We start from the raw sequence: 27,847 nt of genomic DNA, 5'->3' as shown, positions 1-27,847 counted from the left end.
AATAAAAAAAATGAACTTTTTCACGATATTCTAATTATATGACCAGCACCTGTATATAATATTTTTCACATTATTACAGTTTTACTGTATTTTTGATCAAATAAATGCAGCCTTGGTGAGCATAACAGACCAGTTTTGGGCGCAGTATATTCGTGAATGCTTAAAATGCCTCTATTATAGACTATGTGAGATGTCAAGAAAAGAGCAAAGTTTCCAGTTTCTACAGCTTTCAGTTATTGTATGAGAAATTCTTTTGGGATTGTGCTGAAGCTTACATCATTACTGATGTAAATACAGCAGATGCCGACTGCACTGTCTGAACAAACATCGTGCAAACACTCAGTCCTAAAACTGAACAAAGCCTCAGATCTCAGTGTTTGAAATATCAATAAGTTACTTGGTTTAGTGTAAATCTTTACACTACAAACAAGGACAACTAGCTTAAAATCATTCGTTTCAAAATCAGTGCTTCAAAAACCAAATATTATGCAAACACACAGCTGAGTGAGTGTGTGTGAGAGAGCATGAGAGAGAAAGACAGCATTTGAAAAAGACAATGTAAAAACAAGCAAAAAGAAAGAAGAAAAAACCCCCACAAAAGTCTCTCTGCAGTGAGTCACTCAGGCGACGTGACCGTAGTGACGCTTAACCATCTTTACCACCGGAACTGCTGTCTCTTGTCCTGAAGGGCCTAAGGCACGTTGCCAGGTCCAGATTATCCCACGGAAGAGGGGGAACTGCGACACCTCTGCTAACAGTGCTCCAAATAATCAATCACCCGTGAGATAGATTTCTGTCCTGTGGTTCCAACAGAACACTGGTAATAGGAAAGAAAAGAGAAGAGTAAAGTACTGATCTAAATTTCACTGGACAAACAGAGCACAGCAACACATTTTCTGTCATTAATGGCCCCCTACACCTGCCATTACGTTGACCAGATCACAACTGGATAGCACATTAAAAGCCAGGTGCAAATACAGACAAGATGCACTGTGATTGGACCACTGAAACCATATTTGGATGTTTTTTCATTATAGCTGCACTACAATTAATCATCTTTTACTTAATTTTTGTCATGCTGTCATTTTCATAGGTCAGTAAAATATTTTAACACTTGCGATTTTTAAATGTGGAATGCAAGGTGCAAAATTTTTGATATTGTTGCACTTACCGTCAGGTTCATGAAATTAAGGAATTTTCTCAGCATTTCAGTCATGATAGAGAAATCTCCCTTAGGAAGATTTTCCCGTACGGTTTTCACATTCATCTAAGAAAGAGACAAAAAAGATAAAATATAAAAATGTAACAAAATATTAAACGGATTAGTAATTCTTTTTAAAGTATTCATCAATTATTATTCAGTGCATTTTCATTCTTCATGTCATTTTCATACACTACAATTTAAAAGTTTGAGGTCAGAACGTTTTTTAAAAAAATGTTTTTTGTTCACCAAGGATGCATTTATTTGGTTAAAAAAAACAGTAAAACATTAATAATGTGAAATATTACTACAATTTACATTTAAAATGTAATTTATTCCTATGATGGCAAAGCTGAATTTTCAGCATCATTACTCCAGTCTTCAGTGTCACATGATCCTTCACAAATCATTATTAATATGCAGATTTGGTGCTCAAGAAACATTTATTATTATCAATATTGAAAACAGTTGTGCCATTTTATATTTTTGTGGATACTGTGATAATTTCAGGATTTGATGAATAATTTTTTTTGGTAACAATAAATGTCTTTACTGTTACTTTTGATCAATTAAACGTATTCTTGATGAATAAAACTATTAATTTAAATAAAAAACCTTTACCCCAAACGGTAGTGTAGGTTTATCACACTTTGGTCATCTTCCGCCTTTGGATTTTCTATTTTACAACACTGATTTTACTGACTTAATTTTGCTTTTTTTTTTGTCACTGATCAACAGAAAAATACAATAATGTCAAACATATAAATAGCCTAAATTATCCGTGGTATGATCATATGTGTGTAAATCACATGGCTTCAATTGATTATAGTACAAATAAACCTCTATCTGCAACTTCTGGTGAGTCATTATTGTGGCAGAACATAGACCATGAAGATATAAAGAACACTCCAAGCATCTCCATGAAAAAGTAATTGAAAAGCACAAGGCAGGGGATGAATACCAGAAGATTTCAAAATCACTGAATATCCCTGGGAGTACTGTTAGATCAGGTAAGAAACGGAAAGAGTATTGACACAGCTGTAAATCCACCGACGACCCTGAGGGAGCTACAAGCTTCAGTGAAAGAAATTAGAGAGTCTGTGCAGAACTGTTACCCAGGTGCTTCACTTCTCACAGCTTTATGGGAAAAAAACGTCATGACATCTTGGCTAGAGCTTTCCAGAAAGCATGTTGGAGACTCTGAATCCAGCTGGAGATAGTTCTGTAGACTGATGAGATCAAAACCAAGTTTTTGGCCATCAGAGTAAACATAATGTTGTGGGTAAGCTACACACTGAGCATCATCAGAAACACACCATATCCACTGTGGATCATGGTGGTGACAGCATCATGCTGAGACGCTTCTCTGCATCATGCCCATGAAGGCTTACCATGATCAGATGAATGCAGAAAAAAAAGAAGGAAATTCTGAAGGAAAACTCGCAAGACACCAGCAACCTAAGAGAAGATTTGTTTTGCAGCAAGACAGTGAAATCAAGCATAAAGCCAAAGCTAGTGGAATGGCTTAACAACAACAACAACAACATTAATACTCTGAAGCAGCCAAGAATCCAGAACTTCAATTGAGAATTTGTAAGTGAACCTGAAAAGAGTATTTTCTTCTCACAATCTCAGTGCAAAAATACTTGTAAACTTATGCAAGTAATTATTTTATGTTAAATAACTGCAATAAATTGACCAATTTGTAGAAATTTGGGGTTTTTTTTAAATATTTTTTGTTGATCAGTGTCAAAAAAAAAAGAAATCTTTTTTGGTTTAAAATGAACCAACTGCTCTCTAGAGCACCTAAAGAGTGACAGGAAGTGATGCTCACCGGACTCTCCTGACATAGGCACCCAAGTAGAAGAGCTGAGTATGACGCCACAATGCTGTCCTCCATGTGTTTCCCAGCATGCTGCAGGGCTGAAAAAGAAAGACAGGAAAGTAACATAAAAGCTTGCCCTTTAAACTGATTCTCAGCTGGTTTGGCCATGGGACCCTCATTTTCCCACTGTAATTAATCGGCAACCCAAATTTGTAGAAATTTGAACCAAGAAAATGTATTTTTTTTAAATGGTTGATACAGCCAAACACACGTGTAACGTCCCACTTTACATAACATACATATAAATTATAAGAATATCACTAGCTATGTTTCCATCCACCTATTTTTTGCGCAATGTGGGATATCGAATAAAAACTGATGGACGGAAATGGCAAGATGCCCACAAACTCCTATGCACTCGTTTGAGTCAGATCAATTTTTATCCAATAAGAAAATGTGTTTCTATGATGGAAACACATTGACAGTGACTTCAATCACATGACTTTGCATGATGGGGCAGTATAACTGGACTAACCAGTGGACCAATTTGTTTTTGCACAGCATCTGAAATGCTGTTTTGGTTATTCTGAAATGCCTGAGCAAAGTCTGTCGTCAAAGTGGTTCGGTATAATTACCTCCCAGAACAGTCTTACACGACTGCGCTCCCAAATAGCAGGCATCTGCCTCCGAAAGCAAGATAACGTGTCTATTGCATCTTGTCTGCGCACTCTGAGGCACAAATAATTTATTATATACAAAAATTATTATATAGAGTGGCTTTTCCTACTTTTCTTAGAAACAGTGCTTTATTTGCAAATGTTTTATGTGATATTCCAATTTTGCGATATTCCAAGTTAAATTTGCAACTTTGGATGGAAACATAGCTACTAACACTGATGAATAAACAGTATAAGCTAAGGCTATTGAATAGCAGTCACAAACTAGTTTTGGTTAATACAATCAAGTTAGTAAGTTGGCATGAGCCACCATAGTCATCAAAAATATAGAAAATAGCACAAAGTGAAAATAAAGTGGTATTTTGGGTTAAGATTATAGAAACGAGATTTACCATGGTAAATACACAATTCTAACGTTAACTGCTAATATGGACACTGATCCTGATGAATAGAATGAACATCATACCTGCAAGCAAATTCTTACCAGACGTACCACATAATTTATTGGTACTTTTTGCTAATTTCGTGACTTACTAATTGACAACTACGACATTATTGTTCTCTTTATAAACAATATAGTGATATACAGCATACATACATACATAGCATAACGTCTGACATGAATGGAAAGTTTTCGTTTTTCTGAGGCGAGAGACATTTTATTTTGTAACAAGCCAAGAAAATGTTAGAATAATGATACTGACATATGGCCTGACAACATCCCATCTGACAGCAACTTAAAACTGCGTTTGACAGAAGTAAACAGCTTTCACGCACGTCTTACAAAGTAAAAGTCTTGCATTCGAAAAACATTTAGAGTTACGTTTGTGCAGTTGTTGTGATAGTCGTTTCTTTGACTACACACTCCGTCTCCCACTCAAAACGACCCACTTTTGGGTCGTGACCCACCAGTTGAGAAACACTGCATTAGAACACACAGCAGCGTACAATACACAAATTACAAAAATATAGGAAAAAAAGTATTATGTTTATGGAGACAATGTTAATGGCATAATTTATTGTCAGTTAAAGTCCAGTCACATTAGAGATGTTTTACTGATTTATGGCATCAAAAAAGGCAGACTGTCAGTGATTGTGAAGAACCACTTATACAGAAAACACTTTCAAAACAGGCAACACCCTTACGCAAAATTCTATATAACATTGAATTCTATTGAAATAACTAGATTTTGTCTGCAAAAACTTCACCAAGCATCTGTAAATGTGACCGTACCAAGTTGAATCCAAACAAGTGTTTGTTTTATATCATCAATACATCAGTGAATAATTGCTACCTTTATTGAGGTCAAGCTCCTCTTCCTCCTCCTCTTTCTTGTCATTTGTCTCGTTGTCGTTGTTTTCCGAGGCGACCCACTGGATCTCTCCGGATGTTTCCTTCCACTCTCCGCTCTGGTCTGCCTGAGATTTGGGCGCCTCACTTATGAGATCATCAGTCTGCGCCTCAGCTACCACAGCTGCTTGCTCCCGTTCAAGGAAGAGCTGCACACACAGAAACACTTGCATTAAGTGTCTAATAAATAATCAGATTTAAGGATAAACACCTGAAGGGCCATGTGAAACCATCTCGCAGGTCAAACGTAGAGACTCCTGCTACAGTCACCTGAACCAGAGCAGCCAGGGCATTCGATGACTTTAGTGTCATAGGTCCCTTCTCTCCCTCTGTTTTATCATCCACAGTCTTACTCTCCTCCTCTCCTTCTGTCTTCACGTTGTTCTCCGTCTTCACGTGTACCTCTGTCTCCATCATGTAGCTCAAGTCCAGCTCCATTTCCACCAGATAGTGTCTGTTTCTGGCACTGTACTCCACCAGATTTATCAGCAGACCCAGACCCTGCGCACAGATAAACGCTGTCACAACCACTCACAAAGTCTCGGCACACTTCCTGACACTGTCACTTCAGTATTAAGCAGACACTACACTAACAAAAGACAACAGAACCCATTATAATCAGTTATATTGTCTACACTGGATGCGGCGTGGCGCGTGCGCTGTGACAATTTCCTGACAGTAAACAGATTCCCTGTTCTATTTCTGATGTAGTCCAAGTGCTTTGCAACAGTTGGTTTGTCACATTCAGTGTAGACAACTTTTAGCTGTTGCGGCGCGATGTGAAAAAAGTCGCGTCTGGTGTAGACACTGTGTAAATAACAATACAAACTCTGACAGTTGTCTTAAGCAGTGCTGAGGGTAATGCATGACAAGTAACTTGAGTTACGTAATCAGATTACTTTTTCAAGTAACTAGTAAAGTAACATTACGTTTTCAATTTACATCAAAATATCTAGTTACTTTTTCAAATAAGTAACGCAAGTTACTTTTTCAGATTTAATAATTAACTATTTTAAATTACACAAATATACTTTATACTGTATATTTAATCTCACTTTATTAACCAATGTCTTTGGTTGAATTAGATCATTAAAGGTCAGCAGCATTCTAACAAGCAAAAATTACTTTATATTAGATTTAGAAATGAGAGTGTTGAACTTCCTTCTCCTGTATCCTATTCTTCTTCAATCCAGAATGTCAGCACAGCTGAAAGGTTTGTTTGAGCTGCGCCCTCTACTGTACAGATGTAAATATGCATTTCCTCCAGCCCGAGGCTTATTCATTTCACTTTTGGTGTAAAAGGGCCTTAACATTTGCCAAAAATAGAAACAACTTCATACTGCTGTAAGACATATGAAAAACCTCAAGCACTGTTGAATCCATTTGCATTTATGTTGTACTGTTTTTATTCATTGCTTATCATTTGTTTTCCTTTTTATTAGATTTTCAATTTATGTACATTTTATATTAAAGCCTGTTTACTTGTTTAGCTTCCTACTTGAAGCAATGTTTAAATAACCAAAGAATACTTCCCGTTGTTTTAATTTTATTCTCTCATATTTATATGAATTTTGAACTTGAACATATATTAGGGCTGGGAAAAGAATGACATTTCTGTGATTTATATTTATAATAGTTTTAATGCATTAAAATAATTAATGCAGCATCCATTTTCATGTGACGCAAGAGCGGCAGATGAAGGATGGTCCGCATGTACCGAGCCATTAACAAATTAAACAAATACTTAATATTGATTAAAAACAGTATTTTAAATGTTTGATATTTGATATATTTGTATTGTTTCCACATTAATTAGGAGATTCAATATATTTATGATTACAAAAAGATATGATAATGAAAATATTTTTATGATTGCAAATTTTAAAATGTCAGGTGTGATTAAAGGTGCCCTAGAATCAAAAATTGAATTTACCTCGGCATAGTTGAATAACAAGAGCTCAGTACATGGAAATGACATACAGTGAGTCTCAAACTTCATTGTTTCCTCCTTCTTGTGTAAATCTCATTTGTTTAAAAGACCTCAGAAGAACAGGCGAATCTCAACATAACACTGACTGTTACGTAACAGTCGGGATCATTAATATGTACATCCCAATATTTGCATATGCCAGCCCATGTTCAAGGTATTAGACAAGGGCAGCCAGTATTAACGTCTGGATCTGTGCACAGCAGAATCATCAGACTAGGTAAGCAAGCAAGAACAATAGCGAAAAATGGCAGATGGAGCAATAATAACTGACATGATCCATGATTACATGATATTTTTATTGATATTTGTAAATTGTCTTTATAAAGTTTCGTTAGCATGTTGCTAATGTACTGTTAAACATTATACAGGAAGTAGCCGAAACTAGTCAAGCAGGTAAACAAAACGTTCCTGTCTATCTAAAAGAAACTATAATACACTATCCAAATAAATACTATACTCACTTGATCCGAAGCATGCATACAGCATGCATGATGAACATCTTGTAAAGATCCATTTGAGGGTTATATTAGCTGTGTGAACTTTGTTTATGCACTGTTTTATAGTCGAGAGATTGGGGGGGCAGGGTAGCGCAAGATTTAAAGGGGCCGCAGCCTGAATCGGTACATAGTTAATGATGCCCCAAAATAGGCAGTTAAAAAAAATGTATTAAAAAAAATATATGGGGTATTTTGAGCTGAAACTTCACAGACACATTCAGGGGACACCTTAGACTTATATTACATATTGTGAAAGAACGTTCTAGGGCACCTTTAATTCCAGAATGTTCTATCTAACAGACCAACAGCTTTAACTTTTTTGATTCTTATTTAGAAAAAGAAAAGTGCCATCTCACCAGGACACGGATGTCGAATCTCTGCTCCTGAGGCAAATAACGTGGGACCTTAAGAACGCAGTCTAGAGCCGTCAGTATAAGGCCATCCTGCTCGCCTGTTTTAGTGCTGCCCCACTCTGAAGCGGGTCATAGAGAAAGAGAAAAAGATTGTGAGGGTTAACTTACATTCTTTTTATTACATTTATTCAATTTCAGTTATTTTATATTGCTTCATTCTGCATTTATAAATGCAGTATGTGTTACGTGTCTAACGGTGTCTCACCATTATCATGTGTGAGGTTGAGCAGAACTCCGATAACGGCTCTCATACAATCCTCCACAGCCTTGCCCACGTTGCTATGACTACTCTGCGGGAGGGCGGAGCTTGATGAAGAGACCTCTCGGCTGTAACGCTGTATCATCTGCTCACAATGATGCAGTGCCCTACACACACACACACAAAGCAAAACCTCAGAATGCCTTTGCAAACAAAGCAAAACTGTGACTACACTTTCCATACTATCACACACACCTTGCTGAGGACACTATGAGCTGGGACTCCTTGTAGGCGATCAGATACGCCTGGTTCTCAGGGTTGTGGACTGTAACCTGGATGTGAAAAAGAAATGAGTTTTAAATAAATTACACACAGAAATAACACACATTTTCCTCAAGGGCTGTCAAAGCTAACTTGTAGTAAACATATTTAAAGCTGTTAATTAGCTTATTTCTGCATTTATAAATTTTTATATAATTTAATCCTGTTTGGTGTGATTTCTAAAATCTGATCAGATGCACAGTTGTATCTCATTAACACCAGTAGAGGGCCTGCGACATCATTACACATAAAATTATGTCAATAAAGTCCATGCTATAATTTAATTACTGCAGGTCTTATTTTAAAGGAAATCAATTCAAATTATTATTATTATTTTATCATTAATCTGGTGTCCACTCACACTCTCCAGAACTCGTAAGCAGCGCTCTGCTCCCCAGAGTGATGCCACCAGACTCTCTTTATCTTCTTCTTTACTCAAGTTCTCCACACACTCTTTCACTGAAGGCAATAAAAACATATTTCTAGGCATTTCCTTCAACAAACGTACAAATCAAATACAGATATACTCAAGTAGGGTACCTTTATCTACGATGTGGTCCAGTCCCCCAAGTAAGCGCAGCTCCTCCTTAAACCAGTCTCCGGCTCGCTTCGACGTCAGAGACAGTAGCGTTTCCATTGCTAAGTGACCTGTCTGGGATGCAGAAAGAAAATCTGGAAAATTGCATTCAAGAAGATGTGCATACAAAGTAAAGAGGCCAAAAAAGATTCTGGGTATTTTTCTTTAAAATAAAAGTCTTTTCAAAAAGTTTCAATTTTTAAACCGAAGCACTTATGACATAAATAGAAACTTCTTTCTGAAAGGCCTGGAATAAACCCAGATTTTTAAAAATTACACACATACAATAAAATAATTTATAATTTTACAGAAGATTTCCATTTCAAATAAAAGGTGTACTTTCTGTTATTATACATTTTAATATTACACAACAATATTACTGATTTTATTGTATTTTTCATCAAATAAATGCAGCCTTGGTGAGCACAAGAGACTTCTTTTAAAAACATAAAAAAGATGAAATGGTATTGCGTCTGTAAAATGGGCAATGTTTATAAAGAAAAAACTTGTCTGAAATAAATTAAAAAAAAAAGCTCAAGTTCCAAAGAATGCATTTGATTTCCTATGCTTTCTTTGCTGTTCAGACTACAAACAACTAAACACAAAAACAGATCTTTGCTGCCTCTGTGAACAAAGCCAAGGTGACTAAGTACATTTCTTCTAAAACATTCATGGGTTTTCTGGTTTAGTTCTGACACTTAAGGTGCGAGAAACAGGAGTCACTCACTGTGATGTTCTCCAGGTCCAGATGCTTGTTGTGGACCGTTTCACAGAGTTTGCGGATCTTCTCTTTAACTCGGCTCATCTCTTTAGCTGTTAACTGGTCCGCTACAGAGTCGTCCTGCTCTAGTTCCAGCAGCCTGATCATCAGCTCCAGACAGGAACGGTCCAGATCCATATTCAGCCGGTCTCGGCTCAGTATGTACATCAGAGACGCTGTGCAGAGAGCAAGATTCTACCAGATCCAAAGGAACGGGGAGAGAGAGAAGGAAGAACATCTTACAGTAACTTTTAGGAGTACGCCATTATACAGATGGCTTCAAAACAGAAATGAACTAAAAGCCAGAAAACCTCAAAAATCAACTCGCTTTGCATAATAAAAAACATCCCTTAACTGTAAGACAAGGCCTCTTGTGACTTATTGCTTTATTCTAAACATCTGTCTAGACTCATTAAGTGGATTTATTTTTATTTTTTTTTACTGACATCCTTCAATACACAAATAAATTCAAGTCAAGCCGAAAGAGTCAAAGCAAACATTCATGCACCATCTGTGTAAACTGAACTAACGAGATTTACAGAGTAACGGCTCAGCGTCTGTTTGCATTGCATTCCTTGTCTGCCGGCAGTGATGATTACATCTCCAATTAATGTATAATAATGAAGTAAACAAACGGTTGTTCCACACAGCATTGTAGCTGTGTTCATAATGATAGAGCTGTGATTGTTTAGAATGATGTTTGGTTATACAGATTAGCTAGTTTTTCGGTAAATTAACAACAGTTTGGGTAATTGGATTGGTTTGATGTTTAGGTGATTGGTTTTTTGGTTAGTTACTAGATGTGAAACTCACCGGGTGCTGTTGAGCATCACTGAGCATCTTAAAGACCTGGGCCACCTTCCCTCTGGCTCTCAGGTGCATGCGGAAACTTGGCATGGCACAGCGCGTGGCCAGACTGATTATGCTGCAATCAAAAATGGAGGGAAAAATTAAGATTAGTGGTTGTGTTTTTGTGTGTGAAAATGATTTTTAAATATATGGTGGTGCCAGCATTCATCAGTGTTGTTACTGTTAACAATATATTCAAAATCATTTTCATTAAAGGTGCAATATGTAAGAATTTTGCAGTAAAATATCCAAAAACCACTAGGCCAGTGTTATATATTTTGTTCGCTTGAGTACTTACAATATCCTAAATGGTTGCAACTATTTGTAAATCGTTAGAAAATTGCAATTTTAACCAAGGCTCCGGGACGTGTAAGGAGTCGCCTGTCAATTGCGTCTTACCTGCGTTATCCTCGGTTTCTGGTTTGTAGAAACCATGGAAACAAAGAAGCTTTAATATTTACATGTTTTAATAGACAAGGGAACAACTGTTTTGATATATTTATAGACAGAAAAACTAATTATTGTTATATAGCTCAACACGTTTAGTCTTATTGTTTAAATCATTTTTTTTGTGAGTACCATGCTTTACCATGCCTCAGAGAAAAACATTATTATGTGAAGTAGCTAATTTTTAGTAACAGTAATACAGCATTTTCTCCATCATACAATACGTTTTAATCTGGTCATGAGTATGAGGAAACACAGCTCTGTTTATCATATTAGATACATTTGATTGTGTTGAAAATGTCATAACGTTACTCGAGGCGGCTGCTGCGAGACACTTGTTGCACACTGCAGTAAGACGATCGATTTTAGAATATCATAGTAAATGCTGGATGGCTTGTGTTGATAAATGGCATGCAAGTAATTTTAAAACATATTGTATGATGGAGAAAATTATGTATTACTGTTAATAAAAATAAAGCTGCATCTGATTATTCTGTGTTAGCTATTTGACAAAATAGTGTTTTTCTCTGAGGCATGGTACAGCAAGGTATTCACAAAAAAAAAAAAAAAAAAAAATCAAGAAAATTAGATTTAAACAATAAGACTAAACGAGTTGAGCTATATAACAATTCGTTTTCTGTCTATAAATATATCAAAACAGTTGTTCCCTTGTCTATTAAAACGTGTAATATATTAAAGTGTCTTTGGTGTTTCCATGATTTCTACAAAATAAAACTGGAAACCGAGGCAGACCGAGGGTAACGCGGGTATGACGCAATTGACAGGCGACTCCTCACACGTCCCGGAGCCTTGGTTAAAATTGTAATTTTCTCACGATTTACAAACAGTTGGAAACATTTGGGATATTGTAAGTACTCAAGTGAACAAAATATATAACACTGGCCTAGTGGTTTATGGATATTTTACTGCAAAAATCTTACATATTGCACCTTTAACAGCAAATCACAGCTGTGCAACATATAAATGAGGTTGCGGAATGCAAATGACCCAGAATACTCCTTCCAGCGTTTGTCTCACCTAAGGCAGCGTGTGTTGAGGGGTTGTGTGCTCTTCAGGCCCGTCTCCAGATACTCAAAGTCATCTGTGAACTCCTGATTCTCTCCAAACTCCACCACATCATTAAAGTGCTTCACATGTTGGACCACAGTGTACAACTACACACACAGGACAAGAAAGAATCAGTTACATTAAAATATAAGTATGTCCTTTGTTCAAGTCAGTGTTGTTATTGTTAACTAGTCAAAGTGTCAGTTGTGTAGCTGTCTTAGACTCCATCAAAAAGATTCATTTGTGTTCCAAAGATAAATGAAAGTCTTATGCTGCGTTCACACTGAACGAGTATGGCGCGTCAAATTCGCGTCTAGTTGGACGCTTGAACATTTTGAAGTCAGACGCTTCAGACGCGCGTCAAATTTGCTCTATTCGCGCGTCTAAAAGTGTGTTCAGACGCGAATTCGCATCATGGGAGGGGCTTCTATCTCTTTCTGCACAGATCCTCTGAATAAACACATCATCTGGTCAGTTGGAAACTAGTAGTGGCAATTTAACTCTGTTATGCCGGCCGGCTTTTGCTAGCTAGCAGGTGGGCTAGTATCAACGGCTAAGATCATGCAAAGCATTTTACAATTTACCAGACTGTCCGAATTCCTTGCTTATCCTCTTCCAGGCAAGGTCCTTTTTATTCCTGTCTCGATAAAAATATGCACAACACATCATAGAGCTCAGGGTGGCCACACACAGCGACTATTATCTTTGTTCTGGTCTCCACCGCTGATCACGTCATAAACACGTTACTACCAAAGAGGAGTCCCTGATTGGTTAACGCGGCGCGAATATTCGTAGATTCACAGGAGAGTCAACAGAGTCAAAGCAGCCTAAGTACAGGTACTCACCAACACGCTTCCTCATAAAAGCACAAAATCATCATCACACTAGAGTGAGATGGGAAATTTAAAGGGCAATTATGGATAACGATTATTTGTGAAGTTCAGATTTTTCAACTCGGGCATCTAGGGTGTCAGACGCTTGATTCGCGCGTCAGGCGCGTGAATGCTCCATTCGCGCGTCAACGGCCGATTCGCGCCGCAGGACGTTTAGACGAGCGTTTACATTGACTTAAAGGGGTACTTCACCCCTGGAAAGATGAATGTGTATTTAAAATTGGTCATTTATGTAGTAGAAATGTGAAATTATTTTTGAATTTGGAGCTTTCTAGACTGAGAAAAGGCAGAAAATGTATTTTTGACTAATGTGGATGAAAGACAACTCCCAGAATGCACTTGTTTTGCTGCCCTTGCGAGGCCATGCCCAAACCACGCCTATCGGTTACAGACGGCATTACCAGGAAAATTCAAACAACTAGGCTTGCTTTGTTACATATTAATTCTATAAATCGTGAGTTAGTTCATACATTTACAGCGAAATGGTGCTAAATTGCTTTGTACCTGGGTGTACACCCAAAACCAGGAAAGGACAAGTAAGTTTCCATCATTTTCCGATTAAGTTAAAGATTTGGAGCGATGTAAACAGTGGCTGCGGGCCATCAAACACCCGAAGTTTGGAGATGACACCGTTATAGAAAACCTAAAAAACCGCAGAATATGTAGTCTCCATTTCAAGCACGAGGACTACGAACCAAATATCCTTGCAATGAAGAAAACCATTCTGAAGGACATTGCGATACCATCGATATTCACTTTTCCAGAGGACGAACAGCCTGGGCCATCTGGTACTAAGCGTATTCGCCTAGAGGTAAGACTCGCTGATACTAGACTCTATTTCTGATAACACAGTAGCCTATATGTAGTGTTGTAGGTAGCAGTAAAACTGCAAACTTAGCAAAGTAACGTTAGATAGACAATTACATATAAGTTGCATATAAGTTGACTGTTATCAAAGTAAAGCCACTGTTCTGTAAAACTGAGTTAGTCTATTTATGTATTTATGCTAACGTTACCACAAAAGCCTGTTGCTGTATTGGTTGAGATGACTGCAGAGACCGATAAATTTGCGAGATGAACCACTGATGTAGTGCAGACTATAACAAAATAATGTTAATTACTGTAAGCTTAAAAATATAATTGACACCCACTTTTGATAAAATCTTTGATCTATGTCCGTGAGTAACCTCAAACGCGCATATGTATGGGCGTGGTGAAAAAATGCAGAACTACCTGATATTACTGGCTGTAGTTTTAAGCCTCTGGCCAAAAAAAGCCTCAGATGACGCAAAATGACGATTTTTGCGTCACCGGAGGCTTTTTTACAGAATAAAAATGCATAAATCTCTCATCTCGGGCTGATATGAAGGGGGAAAGCACGGTAATTCGAAAATACTAGTGGTATTCTACTAATACAAAGCTTAATGCTAAATCCTGAAGTAACCCTTTAACATGTAAATCAGACGCTCCAGACTCCCCAGACGCGTTCGGTGTGAACGCAGCATTACGGTTTTAGAACAACATGAGGGTGAGCAATTAATGACAATTTTCATTTTGGGGTGAACTATCCCTTTAAATAATTAATTCAAGAGATTTGTTCAAAAACGCTGATTACATGATGATTACTGGATGTAAAGACACAAGTGTAGTCTTTAAGAGTGAGTCATTGAATCATTCATTCAAACCGTTTTTTTTTGTTTTTTTTAAATAATTCAAATTAATTAAATACTTTAAATCAAAAGTTTTGTTTAGTCGTCTATTCAGAACCGTGAGAGAATCATGGACTATTTTAAACAAAAATTAGTGATTTTCAATTTATCCAGAATTGTGCAGCTCTATAGTATACTGGTTTAAGTGGACACATATCAGAAGGAATAATTTATATTATTCCATTCTAGTGCTCACCTCTTTGTGCTCCTTCCTGCATTTTAGTGCAGTGACAATGTCTTGGTATGGCTCAGTGGGAATAGTGACAGATTTAATGACTTTAGGAGGAGGGGGTGGAGCTTTAAACACTCCATCATCTTTATGGGAATTTGTGTCTTTGCTGCTGCTGCTGCTACTGCTGCTGCTGGACACACTGGCCTTCTGTAGAAATAAATAAATAAATAAAATAAAAACAACAACATTTTGGTGCACATAGGCAGAGGAAATTTCAGGGTACAAAGTTCAGAGGTCGTGAATGGAGTACTTTACTTACAGGTACAGCCACAGTATGAGAGGAAGCAGGAGCGGGCACTTCCTCTGGCTCAGGTTGATTCCAGTGACGAGCATTATATACGGCTTTAGCAGGAGACTGCATTAAACATAAAAACACAAATAAAAAACAAATGTGTCAAATTAAAACTTTAAGAAGCTTTTTGATAAAGTAGGTTCTTAATAAAGTTAATCGGTTTCTGTTAAAGCCTTTTTCAGCCATACTTTTTTTGGCCCGCTGAAGATCTTGCGTCCGATCTCCTTTGACTTGTCGGTTTGCTTTCCATGCCGTTCCTTCTGTGAGCCTGAAGATCCCGTCTCATCCAGTGACTCCTGAGAATCTGACAATAGATAAAGAAAAACCCCCAGCATGAATCCAGAGATTGCTCTACAAATAATCGTTATCCATAATTGCCCTTTAAATTTCCCATCTCACTCTAGTGTGATGATGATTTTGTGCTTTTATGAGGAAGCGTGTTGGTGAGTACCTGTACTTAGGCTGCTTTGACTCTGTTGACTCTCCTGTGAATCGTTGATCTGGGGACTGCCCACGCTGGTTGCCAAAGCTTCCATCGCTGCTTTCTTATTCTTCTTCCTCTCTTTAGCTGCTGAGTCGTCCTCATCCTCGCTGTCACTCTCACTCAGCTCATCAAAACCAAAGTATTTGATCTTGTAGCTGGTGCTGCCGGATGCAGTGGCGTCCCCATCTGTGCCCTGAGCCTCAAAGCCAAAAAACTCCAGTTTTGTCTCCTTTTTACTTTTGCTCTGAGTGGGTCTGAACCTAAAAAAAATTAAGACAGGATGAAAAAGAGAAATACAGCTGACAGAATAAACAAGTGTGTGTTCTGCAGTTTTCTGCACCATAAATCATATGAATCAATTTCTAATTGAGCTCATAGTTATGAACAGAATTACGATATAAGACCATGCATCGCAAAATAACAGACAACCTTTTTAAGGGTGTCAATGGAGTTAAATGAAAAGAAATATTAGTAATATTAAAATTTTAATATTGTAACATTTAGTAATATTACAATCCAATAAATTAAGTTTGAAAGTATCCAAATATAAACACTTTTAAAAGGTGTACTGTAGCGTTTCAGGATAAAAAAAAAGAAAACAAAAATGGATTCATGATATACTCGTCATTATATAAATTTTTTAAATTTTGAACAAGAAAATTTATGGACTGCAGCTTTAAAATATATAATTATAAAATTATATATATATATATATATATATATATATATATATATATATATATATATATATATATATATATATATATATATATATATATATAAAAAATATAACATTATATAAAATAGCACTGTTTAAGGGTCAATGATGTGATGGGTCATAATAATAAAAAAACAAAGATATGACATCAAAAGTATGTAAGGTAGTACAACTAGATCTATTTTATTGAATCCAAAAAGGTTTTAATTATATTTTGCTACATATAAAAGGTATTTTAAAGATTTTGAAGTGTCAAGTGATCATTCGGTTTAACCGTCCAAAGGCCAATACAGCCACTTCATTTGTGAATAAAATATCTTAAAATGTAATAAATGTATATATTTTTTTATTCTGGCATGATTTTATAACATCAAATATCAACATAGTGCAACATGGTTTTAAAATTATGTGTAGAAGTTGTTGCTTTGTTATGAGAAAGAATATTAGAAAAAATGAATTTCATTGATGTCATTTGGAGTAACCAATATAAAAGGGACCATTTTGGAAGTCATGCAGTCAGTATCATGTGACAGGATGTGACATCATTCAGACACCTACAAAGAACCACATGGTCATGAAGCAAATTAACTAACTCTCTTTTAACTACTTGAAAAATTAACGTTTTCACTTGCTCATGTTCCGAAACATCAGGTCATCTGGTACAACCGCAATAAAACATGAAAAATGTTGTAATATTTTAAAAACTTGTACTAAATATAAAATGTTTGATTGTCCTTTTGCTAGCTAGCTAGATATCAGCCTGTTAGCATTTTTTGAAAATATTGTCATTCAGTATAACCAAAAGTGTCATTTGGTAAAACTGAAATTTTGGTTAAACCAAATGACTTTTTTTGGTGACAAATTTTGTTTATCTTGTAAAACATGACAAAAGCAGTGTTAATTGATTATAAAAACCACATAAAAATCATTGTTAACACTTAATAAAACTTCAAAATTAATTATATCTCCATTATGTTTTTTTACACTTTTAAAAACCTTATTCGTCAATGACCCTTAAATAAATAACCACTAATACTACCTGCTTCCAATACCAGCCTAATCAAACAAATTAAAATAAAAAAAAAGAAAGTAAAGCAAATGCTCATTAAAAGGCTTGACTGGGTGAGAGTATGTTTGTACTATACCTGCTAGGCTTGGCAGGTTGTGCGTCTGTTTTCCTCCTGAAGGTTCCCGCCTCTCCCATGTCAGCTTGCACTGGGGTGACAAAATCATCCACACTCCTTTCAATGGAGTCCTGTATGGTCACATTACACACGGACACACAGGACGGGTGAAGAACCGTGTAGTCCCTCACCCGGCCCCGACCTGCAGGCTTGACCTCAGAACTCCCAGCAACCCCTGCACTGGTGCTCTTCACCGGTGAAGAGGCTGGTGTTGAACTCACAGCAGGAACCGGCGCATCGCCGGCTCCAGAGCTATCTGTCCCTTTATTCCGTGGTCGTCGGTAGACTCTGTCGCTGGATGGTTTAAGAAGTGGAAGCTGCTCAAAGTCAACAGGTTCCACTGGAGGTTCAGGTTCAGCGATGCACTGCTCTGAGCCCTTGAGCCCATCAGAAGAGTTCCCAGCTTGGGTAGAACTCCCCTCGCCAGCCCCAGGAGGAGAGTCCTCCTCGAAAGAGTCCCAGTCATCGGAAACGTTTCTATTGTGGACTTTCAAGCTGGAGATCTGGGAGACTGGTTTGCTTACTGTGACATTGGATCTGCTCCAGGCTCCTACAGTGCCAGCAACATGTGGTGAGGCGAGATACGTTTGAGCTGAAATGGAGTTGAAAAGAGGTGGGTTATTGTGAAAAACTTTTAAAAGAAAAAAAATGGTGAAACATCAAAACACAACAACCAATATTATATATAATAGTACTGTTTAAAATCATACTATAGCATTATAAAAAATATGCAATGTTATATTAAAAAAAGTTTATATTTAAACTACAGCAATATATAAAATATTGAATATTAAATAAAAGTAAGTATTGTTTATATATAAACAACAGCAATATAAAAAAAATGTTTATCTTATAAAATAGTACTGTTTAAACACATACACTATAAAAATATATAATATTGGCCCAGTTTCACAGACAGGGCTTAGATTAAGCAAGGATTAGGCCTTAGTTCAATTAAGACATTCAAGTAACTTTTATAAACATGCCTTAGAGAAGAAGGAAAAAATATATATATATTACTGTTTCTTGAGACAAAACAATGGCACTGCCATATTTTAAGGTCATTCCATGGTTTTGTGAACTGGATCAACCAATTCATTGAAAGAAACAGGATTTAAAAGAACAACTCTTTCACAAATCAGACTTCACTATTACTCTCATGAACGCGTTGGGTTTTCCTCGTACAAAACCATTGTAAAACACACTTGTCATATGGCCCATATTATGATTGATTTAACATAATATATTTAGAAGCTTGAAAACTTCAATTCCCAGTCATTGCAACTGCATGGAAAAAAAGGCGACCAGCACAGTCTTCAAAATATCTTCTTTTGTGTTTCACAGAAGAAATAAAGCCCCTGGTATACTTCACTTTCCGCGTCCGCGCGTCTTTCAAAGTATACTAAACCAAGGATGCGCGCGGATGACAGAGTTCGACACATGCGCAGTGCAATTTCTATACTATTACTAGACAACCGGACATTCGCTAGGCAGGATCGGAGAAGAAAAATAGTGCAGCCACCATTGCAACATAGTTCAGAAGATAAACCAATAGAACAGGAATCAAAAACGATGGAGAAGGCATGCTTTTGAGTTACTCGTATTATTTTTGAATCGTTCTTTATACACTCTCCTTCGACGACTGCACATTGTGCTCAGTACTGTGCGTATTGCCACCTAGTGGACTCTTCTTTCCTGCTTGCGCATGCGCACCGTCCGCGCGGTCTCGAAATTTGGGCTGTGCGCGGACAGGGTGTGCGGCCGGCCGCGAGCCCTTTTCGTCATGCGGACGGTGCACGAACGCGGACGGCTGAAGTATACACAAATCCGCCGCGAACTCTATGGGCGCCGCCATCTTGCCTGCCGCCATTACTGCGTGCCTGCGAAGTGTGACGGTGTGACACTTGCCGGTGCCCTCTAATGACATTTCAATTAAAGCGCATCCTGCTCATTAAAGAAAATGTCTGGTGAAAGGGAACATGGGTAGATGATGTCAGGCAGTGGCCAAAACTTACCGATAAAGGTAATTTATTGACAACATAATGTAATAATGTAAAAATGTAATGTAATGTAATTAAGAAGTGTATTAATTGATGACAACAATAAAACCGAACGCTGTCATTACTAGCTGTGTTGCTAATATGTTCACAAGCTTCAAGTTTTAAATAATTATTAGGCCATCCTTAAAAATATTCTTGTTTGCCATAACCCGACCGACCCTGTCAATTTAGGACCGACCCAATTAATTATTTTTTCCCCTTTTAGTCCGACCGACTTGCCGATTGTAATTGCGTTAAGACCCACGCATTTTTTTTTACTCTTCAAACAGCTAATACAAATGCAATAAAATGTGAGACACACGCAATTGACGCTTTTCACACGCTCTCACGCCACACATCCATTTTCTCACGCACAGAAAAATCGCGAAGTAAAGAGGACACAGAGACCGACAGACTAGACAGAGCAGGTTACTTATGATAGAAAAAAATCTCAGCTCTCAGATTCTGTCAATTTTATTACGAAATTCAAACAATAAATACCGTTTTGGTGCTTGTAAATGTGACATGCTAGAAATACAGATTAAAAAATATTACAACATCAAACGACGTTACGTATAATGTTATGTTCTTGTAAACATGTTTTTCAAAATGGATTTATGTATTCACACTTACCTTCGTCTGAGGTAAATCTCTCAGAAATGACCGAACGCTGTCAGCTAGCAGCCCCTCACACAGAACCTGTTTTGGCTGATATGTGTACTGTATTACATCTTTATTATATTTTTACTTATATCATTAAATAAAGTTGTTATTATAATAAAAAATGCATTATATTTAAATTGTTATTTTTAAATAATACTGCCAGCTGATAGGGCTCTCTGTATGTTTACAGCATTAAGTTAGGTGAGTTGTTTTTTTCTTGAGAAAAATTATAGCCTACCTAATATTTATCCAAATGAGTCAATATTAAATCAAATCACAATAATAATTAAATAATAATAATTGAATAAAAATAATAAAAAAGTGTAGCTTACCAGAAATTGTAGCCTACCATGTAAACATTGTAACATGTCGCTAAACCTAATAAAATTCAGCTTAGTTACTAAAATGTTTTGACAATCACAATACACTTAATGTGATGCAATAAAACATTGTTTTTTTTAACATTTTTTACGACCTACCGACCATTTTTTATTTTTTTTGGCTGTTATGGCAAACCAAAATATTTTTAAGGATGGCCTTAGCCACGACCAGTTGTAGCAATAAAATACATGTTCTTACAGGTATTCAAGATTATTTTATTAATCATCTGGCATGCGATGAGCCACCTCGGTTATGTGTTTCATCCACTTTTGACGCACATCTTGGTCCTCCGCTCGACCAGGAACTCTGTGCAATCCATATGGCAGTAAACATGGGCAGTCAATGTGCAACAAAGCTTCGTGGATTACACAAACGGTTTTATTCCAGGCCTGTAGTTTTGTGCTGTTGTTAAAACAACCAACCACACAACACGCTCTGCCCGCCAACACTGGACAGCATACATACTAAAAAAACTATATAGCTAACATCTGCTACAGCCTACGGGACCAACACGCTACTTCTGCTACTTCCTTAGCAGCAAGGCACGCAGTAATGGCGGCGCTGCTTTACTTCCGTGTTTCGCCGGATTTGTCTATACCCGGGGCTTAAAGTCAGGGTGAGTACATTAATTCAAACCCCATAATAAATGTTTCTACAGTCAGAGGCAGATATAATTATTATTACTATTAGAAGTTTTATTATCCTTAGAGGGTCATCACTACCTGAGTCCTTGTTTCACTATCCTCTAATGGCCATAATTAGCCTTGCTAACGAGCCAAGGGAAAGTGTGGAACTGCATAGGGCTGAAAATATCCTGCTGAGCCCCAGAGTCCATGCCAGTGTGCTTACACGAGCACCTCGACTACAGACCGAAGACTTCAGCAGAGCTACTGCTATTCTCAGCACTGAATAAAACCAGTACAACCTGCTGCAGAGAGACAGTGACTTCATCAACACAATGATGTGAGGTCATGGTAATGACTCAGACATCATAATATGGGTCTGGCTCAAGTGATACAGAAGGTCATTTTCAGTAAACAGTAATAAGACCAACAAAGCACCCTAAATTACACTAAAGCCAAGTGCTTTAGAGTACAGCAGAAGCACAATAATAGCGTCATGACAATTTCTTGTGTGATAATGACTGTGAGCTAAAAGAAACTGAAGCCATAATGCATTTACACATGACATTACAGACACAATCAATGGCACCTATTTACTAGGGCTGGAATGACACATTGACTTAATCGATTATGTCGATTACGTAAATTAGTCGATTTCCATGGAACGCGTCGATTCGTTGCACTGTTTACGTTCTTCAATGATGGCAGCTCCCTGGCATGCTGAAAGTCAGATGTTATTACAAAATTATCAAGTCCGATCTAAAGTGGGGACATTTTTTAAACAGAGATAGAATAAAATGGTGCTTTGCAAGCTCTAAAAAACTGAAATAGCATGCCTATTTCCGTTTTAACACAGCAGCACAACTTCTTTGAAGGAGCAACTGAGAAGAAAACATTCCGGGCTCTCCTGCCTCTGTACGATAAGACGGCAGCCTAAGTATTTGGACTATTACAGTGAATTTTACACAGCACTAGAACACAGTTGTCAGTCCCATATTTTGTGGTTAATACGGCTGTGTTCATACAGCATTCTGTTTTATACAAGCCGCCGTGGGTGTGAGGCTCTGAGACGCGTGGATCAAACTTACTCTCTGCAAACGGTTAAAAAACATTTAACGCTGTTGTTGGTTATTTAAAATATCTAATGGATGAACTTGTGCCTCGATTTAACTGCGCACTGTAAACTGTGGTAAAACTTCATGGTTTTATGGACACCGCCATGTTTGATACTTTCGCTATGGTTTCCACTATGTTTACCACTATGGTTAGTTAGAATCAGAGCTGTTCAGTGGCTCTGGTTAGAATGCGGTTGTGACTTCAGCTGTTTGATCATACAGCTGAATGAACATATTCTAGCTGCTACTTTAATTTCCTGAATTAACAAAACATTTCAGGATTCACACTTGTAAGAAATAGCTGCTGTAAATGCAAAAAAAGTGACTGTGAATGCAGCAACAGTAAATGCCTTTCCTAATTAGACCTGCACTGCATAAACCTTATTTTTATAATGAATAATTTCATTAGGTAAAAGTTCATACATAGATTAGTTATAGCAAAGTCCATTTAAGACAAGTCATTTCACTCGTCGGCCATCTTTGAAACGTCTCTCGGGCATCCTGGGCATCATGCAGCTCCAAAGCTGTTTGTCAAGCTTTCGATTAAATTTCATATTTGAAATCACCAATGAAATCTGACAACGACTGTCTCATCTTTTTTTTTCCAAACACTCATTTCATGAGTCATGACAAAAAAAACCTGTATTTTTATGCTGGATCAAGCTAATGCGCATGCGCAGACCTAAATGCGCATCTCTTGTGCCTCATTTCGGAGGCGCGTGTCTGACTGTTTCTATAGAAACCGGAGCTTCTAACGGCCACTGCAGTGACGCGATGACTTTATCAGTCGGCGACTGGCTCTTATTTAGAAGGCGGGACTTATTCCGCCATATTGGGCGTTACACTTTCTCCCATTCAAAACAATACAAGTGACACGTCTTATGTTATTCTATAGTCTTTGGTTATAGTTATTATTTATTGGTCAATTACTGGTTATTATTAATTAGTAAAGTAACCAAAGGATTAACCAACTATTCAGAAAACAAAAAAACAACAACAAATATATTAATCATCAAATCATCTTATTTTTCCAGCAATCGTGTCTCTTCAGATGACTTGGATTAAACTTGATTCTTTTGAATGTATAATCTCTGAATGAACTTAATTTTGGTTGCGTGGACTTTCAATTGATGGGCAAAAACTTTAAAGGTGGGGTATCCATTTTTTCAACTACGCTGTTGGACATTGTTGACATTTGAAATCAACCCAAACAAACCCAACCCTCTCTTCATTGCTCCACCTCCAAAATGCACACTCCAATCCCAACCACCCTGCTCTGAGTCGGTCCCGAACACTGGCCCGATCGCTGCTGACATGCGAAACGAATGTACTACCAATGACGCTAAACACAGCATTCTCTAGCGGTCGTCAGTGCGCAGTGCTTCACCTGCACAACTCTCACTATCTAGCCACTGTTACACACGCAGTGCGAGTGGATGTCTGTTTATCACAGCTGACGCACAACAAAATGCTTCACGAAAAATAAAGCGCAGTTGATGAACGAACGACAAGGAAGCACAAAACATGAACGTACAGTACACAAGAGTAAATACAAACAAGAGTTTGTTGTTAGTCGCCAAGCACAGCAACCCCAGACAATCAATGACACTCAAACCCAGTTTTACTTACATGAAAAGCGGGTTCAAAGCAGCTTCTGTTTTCAGGCCTTCCCTCTTAGCCCTCTCCAGCTCTGGAAAGCTTTTCTAAAATTAACCCAGGTCCTAAAGCACTTGCCCAGTCGTAAACCTTCATTCCAGTGATATTCTTTTGAGCTCTTTTGTATTGTATCTCATCATTTCTCTTTATGCATTTTTTTTTTCTTCAAATCTCCCTCTTGCTCGTTCTCCATGACCGTCATACGCCCCCTAATGCTGATTGGTTAGACGTTTGTTGTTGGTATCAGCCCGACAAACTTCCAAACAGTGTAGTTGAAAAAACGGATACCCCACCTTTAATTTGTGTTTTGAAGATGAAGAAAAGTGGTAAAGACAAAGGCATCTTTTGACCAGTTCACAAAACTGCAGAATGAATTGTTCACAATCCAGTTCTCACTATGTTCACCAGAAGAAAAAGTCATACAGGTTTGGACCAATATGAGGGTGAATAAAAGAGAGAATTTTCATTTTTGAGTGAACTATCCCTTTAAGAGCCATCTCCAGTAATGCACTCATAAGTATTTCTGCATGAATTACAGACACAAACTTTAAGTGTTAATTTCTTACCTGGGCTATTCATACCAACCACCGCGCTGCTGATGTTCGAGCTGCTCCCCAAAGAGGAAGTACCCATTCCGGTCACCGCTGTGCCCCCACTGGGGTTTTCTGTCTGAGTCTTTAACAGCTCATTCCCAGATTCCGCTGCATCTGAGCCTATCTCAGATTGAGGAGTACCTCTGGAAGTGACTGTTTTGGACTCATCGTCGCTGTCAAAGCCAAATGGGTCCTCTGAGCTGTCGTCATCGTCAAAGCGGGGTCGTTTAGTCAGCTCGGGAACCTCTGGCTTGAACGAGGGCCGTTTGACCCCCAACTGTGCCTTATAGGTGGTCTCTCCCCATTTGGTGCTAAGCGTAGCCTTCCTGTTAGAAAACACCTCATCAAACTTCGAGCTGGCCTCTCCTCCCTTCCGGGTGTATGTTTTACTAAATCTGGACGTCATGTTGACGTTTGTTACATATTATCTATAGGGAAACAGAAGACATGGAGAAAATAAATGTCACATCAATATCTCAGCACGTAGGAACAAATAGAAGATCTGTGTATTACACCTTGTTTTATATGCTACAATGGAACTAAAGTAGATAAATATGCAATAAAATGTTTATTTTAACCCTATAAAGCCTACTGAATCAATTGATACATGGTTTTCTAAGACCAACACGATCAACATGATCAAACCTTTGCTGAAAAATCCAGTTGTACACAATCTTCTACATGCATTCTGCCCTCTAACTGATAGTTCATACTAATTTTAGTAAGCTAAATATTAAATATTTCCACCATTGGGTTGTGGTACATGTGTATTTGTGCTGTGAAGTCTATAATGATTTTTAGTAACATTTCAAGATAACAATTTACTCCACTGAAGCAATGTTTACTTGGTTATACTATACGTTTTTTCCTTTTTCTGAAAAATTTGGTTAAAATTTAAGAATCAAATTTGATACAACAGGATTTTGAAGATAGTTCATTTGTACATCTCTCAATCATCATTGCATTATACATTTTGCTCCCCACAATTAAAGCAGATCTTTGATCATAAAACTAAGCATTTAAATGTCATATTACATAGTGACAGCTGATGTTTGCATTTTATGTAATATTTTAATATACCGTTATAAAAAAATCTCAGTGATTTACATTACAAGCCATCAGAATTTCATCTTACATTCTGGCCAAATAAATAACATCTGCACCAAATTACACATTTTCACTCAATTTGGACCTCTGAATAAAATTGAGGTGTTTTTCTCCTTTTCGAATGTGAGCTCCATATTTCCATTTTTCATTATATCATACCATATGGGCCATAAAAGCCTGATGTATCATATATAAAATATATAACACATGCACTTTTTTTTTTTAAATATTTTGTCTAAACATTCAATAAACTCTTCCCATTTATTTCTGACTAAGATTCCATATATTAGGCTTTACATGGCTGGCATATTAAAAAGACTAAAGATGGTTTAAAAAGGTAAAAGAAAACAAAACCAACGGAGAGCATATTTCTAACACACAACTTCTTCATTTCAAGAACGCGTTGTGATGAGGCACCTTCTTTAAATTAAACGAATAGTTCACCTAATATTAAGATCATGTACTTACCCTCATGTTATTTTGACTTTTTTTCAGAGGAACACAAAAGATGATATCAGGAGGAATGTCAGTCGCAGTCACCATTCACTTTCAATACCAATAACATTCTGCCTAACATCATCTTTTGTGTTCTGCGAAAGAAATGCATGTTTGAAGCAACACTGGTGTGAGTAAATGATGACAGTTATTTGATTTTTGGGTGAAGTATCCCTTTAATGAGCAGAAACATTGTTCATTTAACAGATGGCTACATGTTTGCACACTCACCGATCCTCCGTCTTTCCTCTGGGCCTCTTGTGCTCCAAGCAGCCGCTAAAAAAAAGCCCAGCCGATCTGCTCAATGAGCAAAAGCGCAAAGCGCGCCTGCAGCGCGGTGGAACTGGAAAAAGTAGAAATTAGGCCAGATAGTGAAGAACTGCTGTTGTTTATTTGTGGAGAGCTGGATCGGTCGGACTGCGATGCGCCATTAAAGTCGCCCCTCCCTCTACGCCCCCAACAACGTCGGCGTAAAGCCTAGCGTCACACCAGAACGCCGCTCGACCAATTAGATGTGTGCGTACTGAGCGTCTGTGCAGCAAACGTAGTTCCGATTGGATGAAATGAAAAAGAAGGAGCGTTCTAATTGGAGGACAACGGAGACTGATGGGCGGGGCTTCGTGGTGAGGTCGGACAGGTCTTGAATGTTAGAAATATTTTTTAAATATATATTACAAGTAGCAGGCTTCATAACTATGTTATTAAAATTCAACAAACGTACATATTTAATGGTAATAATAGATAGTTAAACTAAACAAATTAGGAAATTAAGAACCGTCGTATTCTTTGTATTCTATTCTTATTGTTTTCAACTTGTCTTATGGTTTCTGCCTGTGCTCGCAAGAGCTTTTAGATCACTGTGGTGACTGCTGAGTTTGTCACAATGTCAAGGCCTGTTTGCCTCACAAACCTCCTCAGACCTTGAAAAAGTGACATTCTATGGCACATGGCATGTTATTCTATGCTTTCTTTTTTTATAGAGTTTTAGACATAAATCATCTTTCAGAGGGGCAGACTGAAATTAAACAATTTCACTTCTCAAAAACTCTTTTCTAGAGGAATTACAGTTAAAGGGATAGTTCACCCAAAAATGAAAATATTTATCTGCTCTTCCAAGATGTAGGTGACTTTGTTTCTTCAGTAGAACACAAATGATGATTTTTAACTCCAACCATTGCGGTCTGTCAGTCTTCTAATGCCTGTCAATGAGAACTTCGTCTATAAGAGTAAAAAAAAACATGCACAGACAAATCCAAATTAAACCCTGCGGCTCGTGACGACAGATTGATTTCCGAAGACACGAAATGATTGGTTTGTGCGAGAAAGCGAACAGTATTTATATCATTTTATAACTCTAAAACACCACTATGTCCAACTGCCTTGAGCGTCCGGTGTGTGAGATCTGAATGCACTCTGATGGCAGAAGTGATCGCCCGCACTCATTGACGTATACACGAGAGAGATGATTTCCGGCATCAGAGCACGTTT

General features: G+C 37.5%; 1 protein-coding gene across 1 annotated transcript; it reads right to left on the bottom strand.

Annotated features, from left to right (window-relative positions):
- On the bottom strand, positions 1-26,833 carry wapla (WAPL cohesin release factor a). The gene is made up of 20 exons (XM_048191328.1): positions 26,591-26,833; positions 24,731-25,185; positions 17,649-18,279; positions 15,753-16,045; positions 15,490-15,605; positions 15,269-15,364; positions 14,974-15,156; positions 12,146-12,282; positions 10,625-10,736; positions 9,779-10,006; positions 9,015-9,126; positions 8,836-8,933; positions 8,409-8,485; positions 8,160-8,320; positions 7,898-8,013; positions 5,325-5,555; positions 4,999-5,203; positions 3,036-3,124; positions 1,172-1,267; positions 1-817 (listed from the first exon to the last, which is right to left on the bottom strand). Exons 2-20 carry the CDS (start codon positions 25,161-25,163, stop codon positions 752-754), a joined length of 3,480 nt encoding a protein of 1,159 aa, XP_048047285.1. The 5' UTR covers positions 25,164-25,185; positions 26,591-26,833; the 3' UTR covers positions 1-751.
- Positions 26,834-27,847: the final 1,014 nt, after the last annotated feature.

This window comes from Megalobrama amblycephala, linkage group LG5, assembly GCF_018812025.1.
Source record: "Megalobrama amblycephala isolate DHTTF-2021 linkage group LG5, ASM1881202v1, whole genome shotgun sequence".
In the NCBI taxonomy this organism is placed as follows: Eukaryota; Metazoa; Chordata; class Actinopteri; order Cypriniformes; family Xenocyprididae; genus Megalobrama; species Megalobrama amblycephala.
This window is presented reverse-complemented; position numbering and strand designations above follow the sequence as displayed.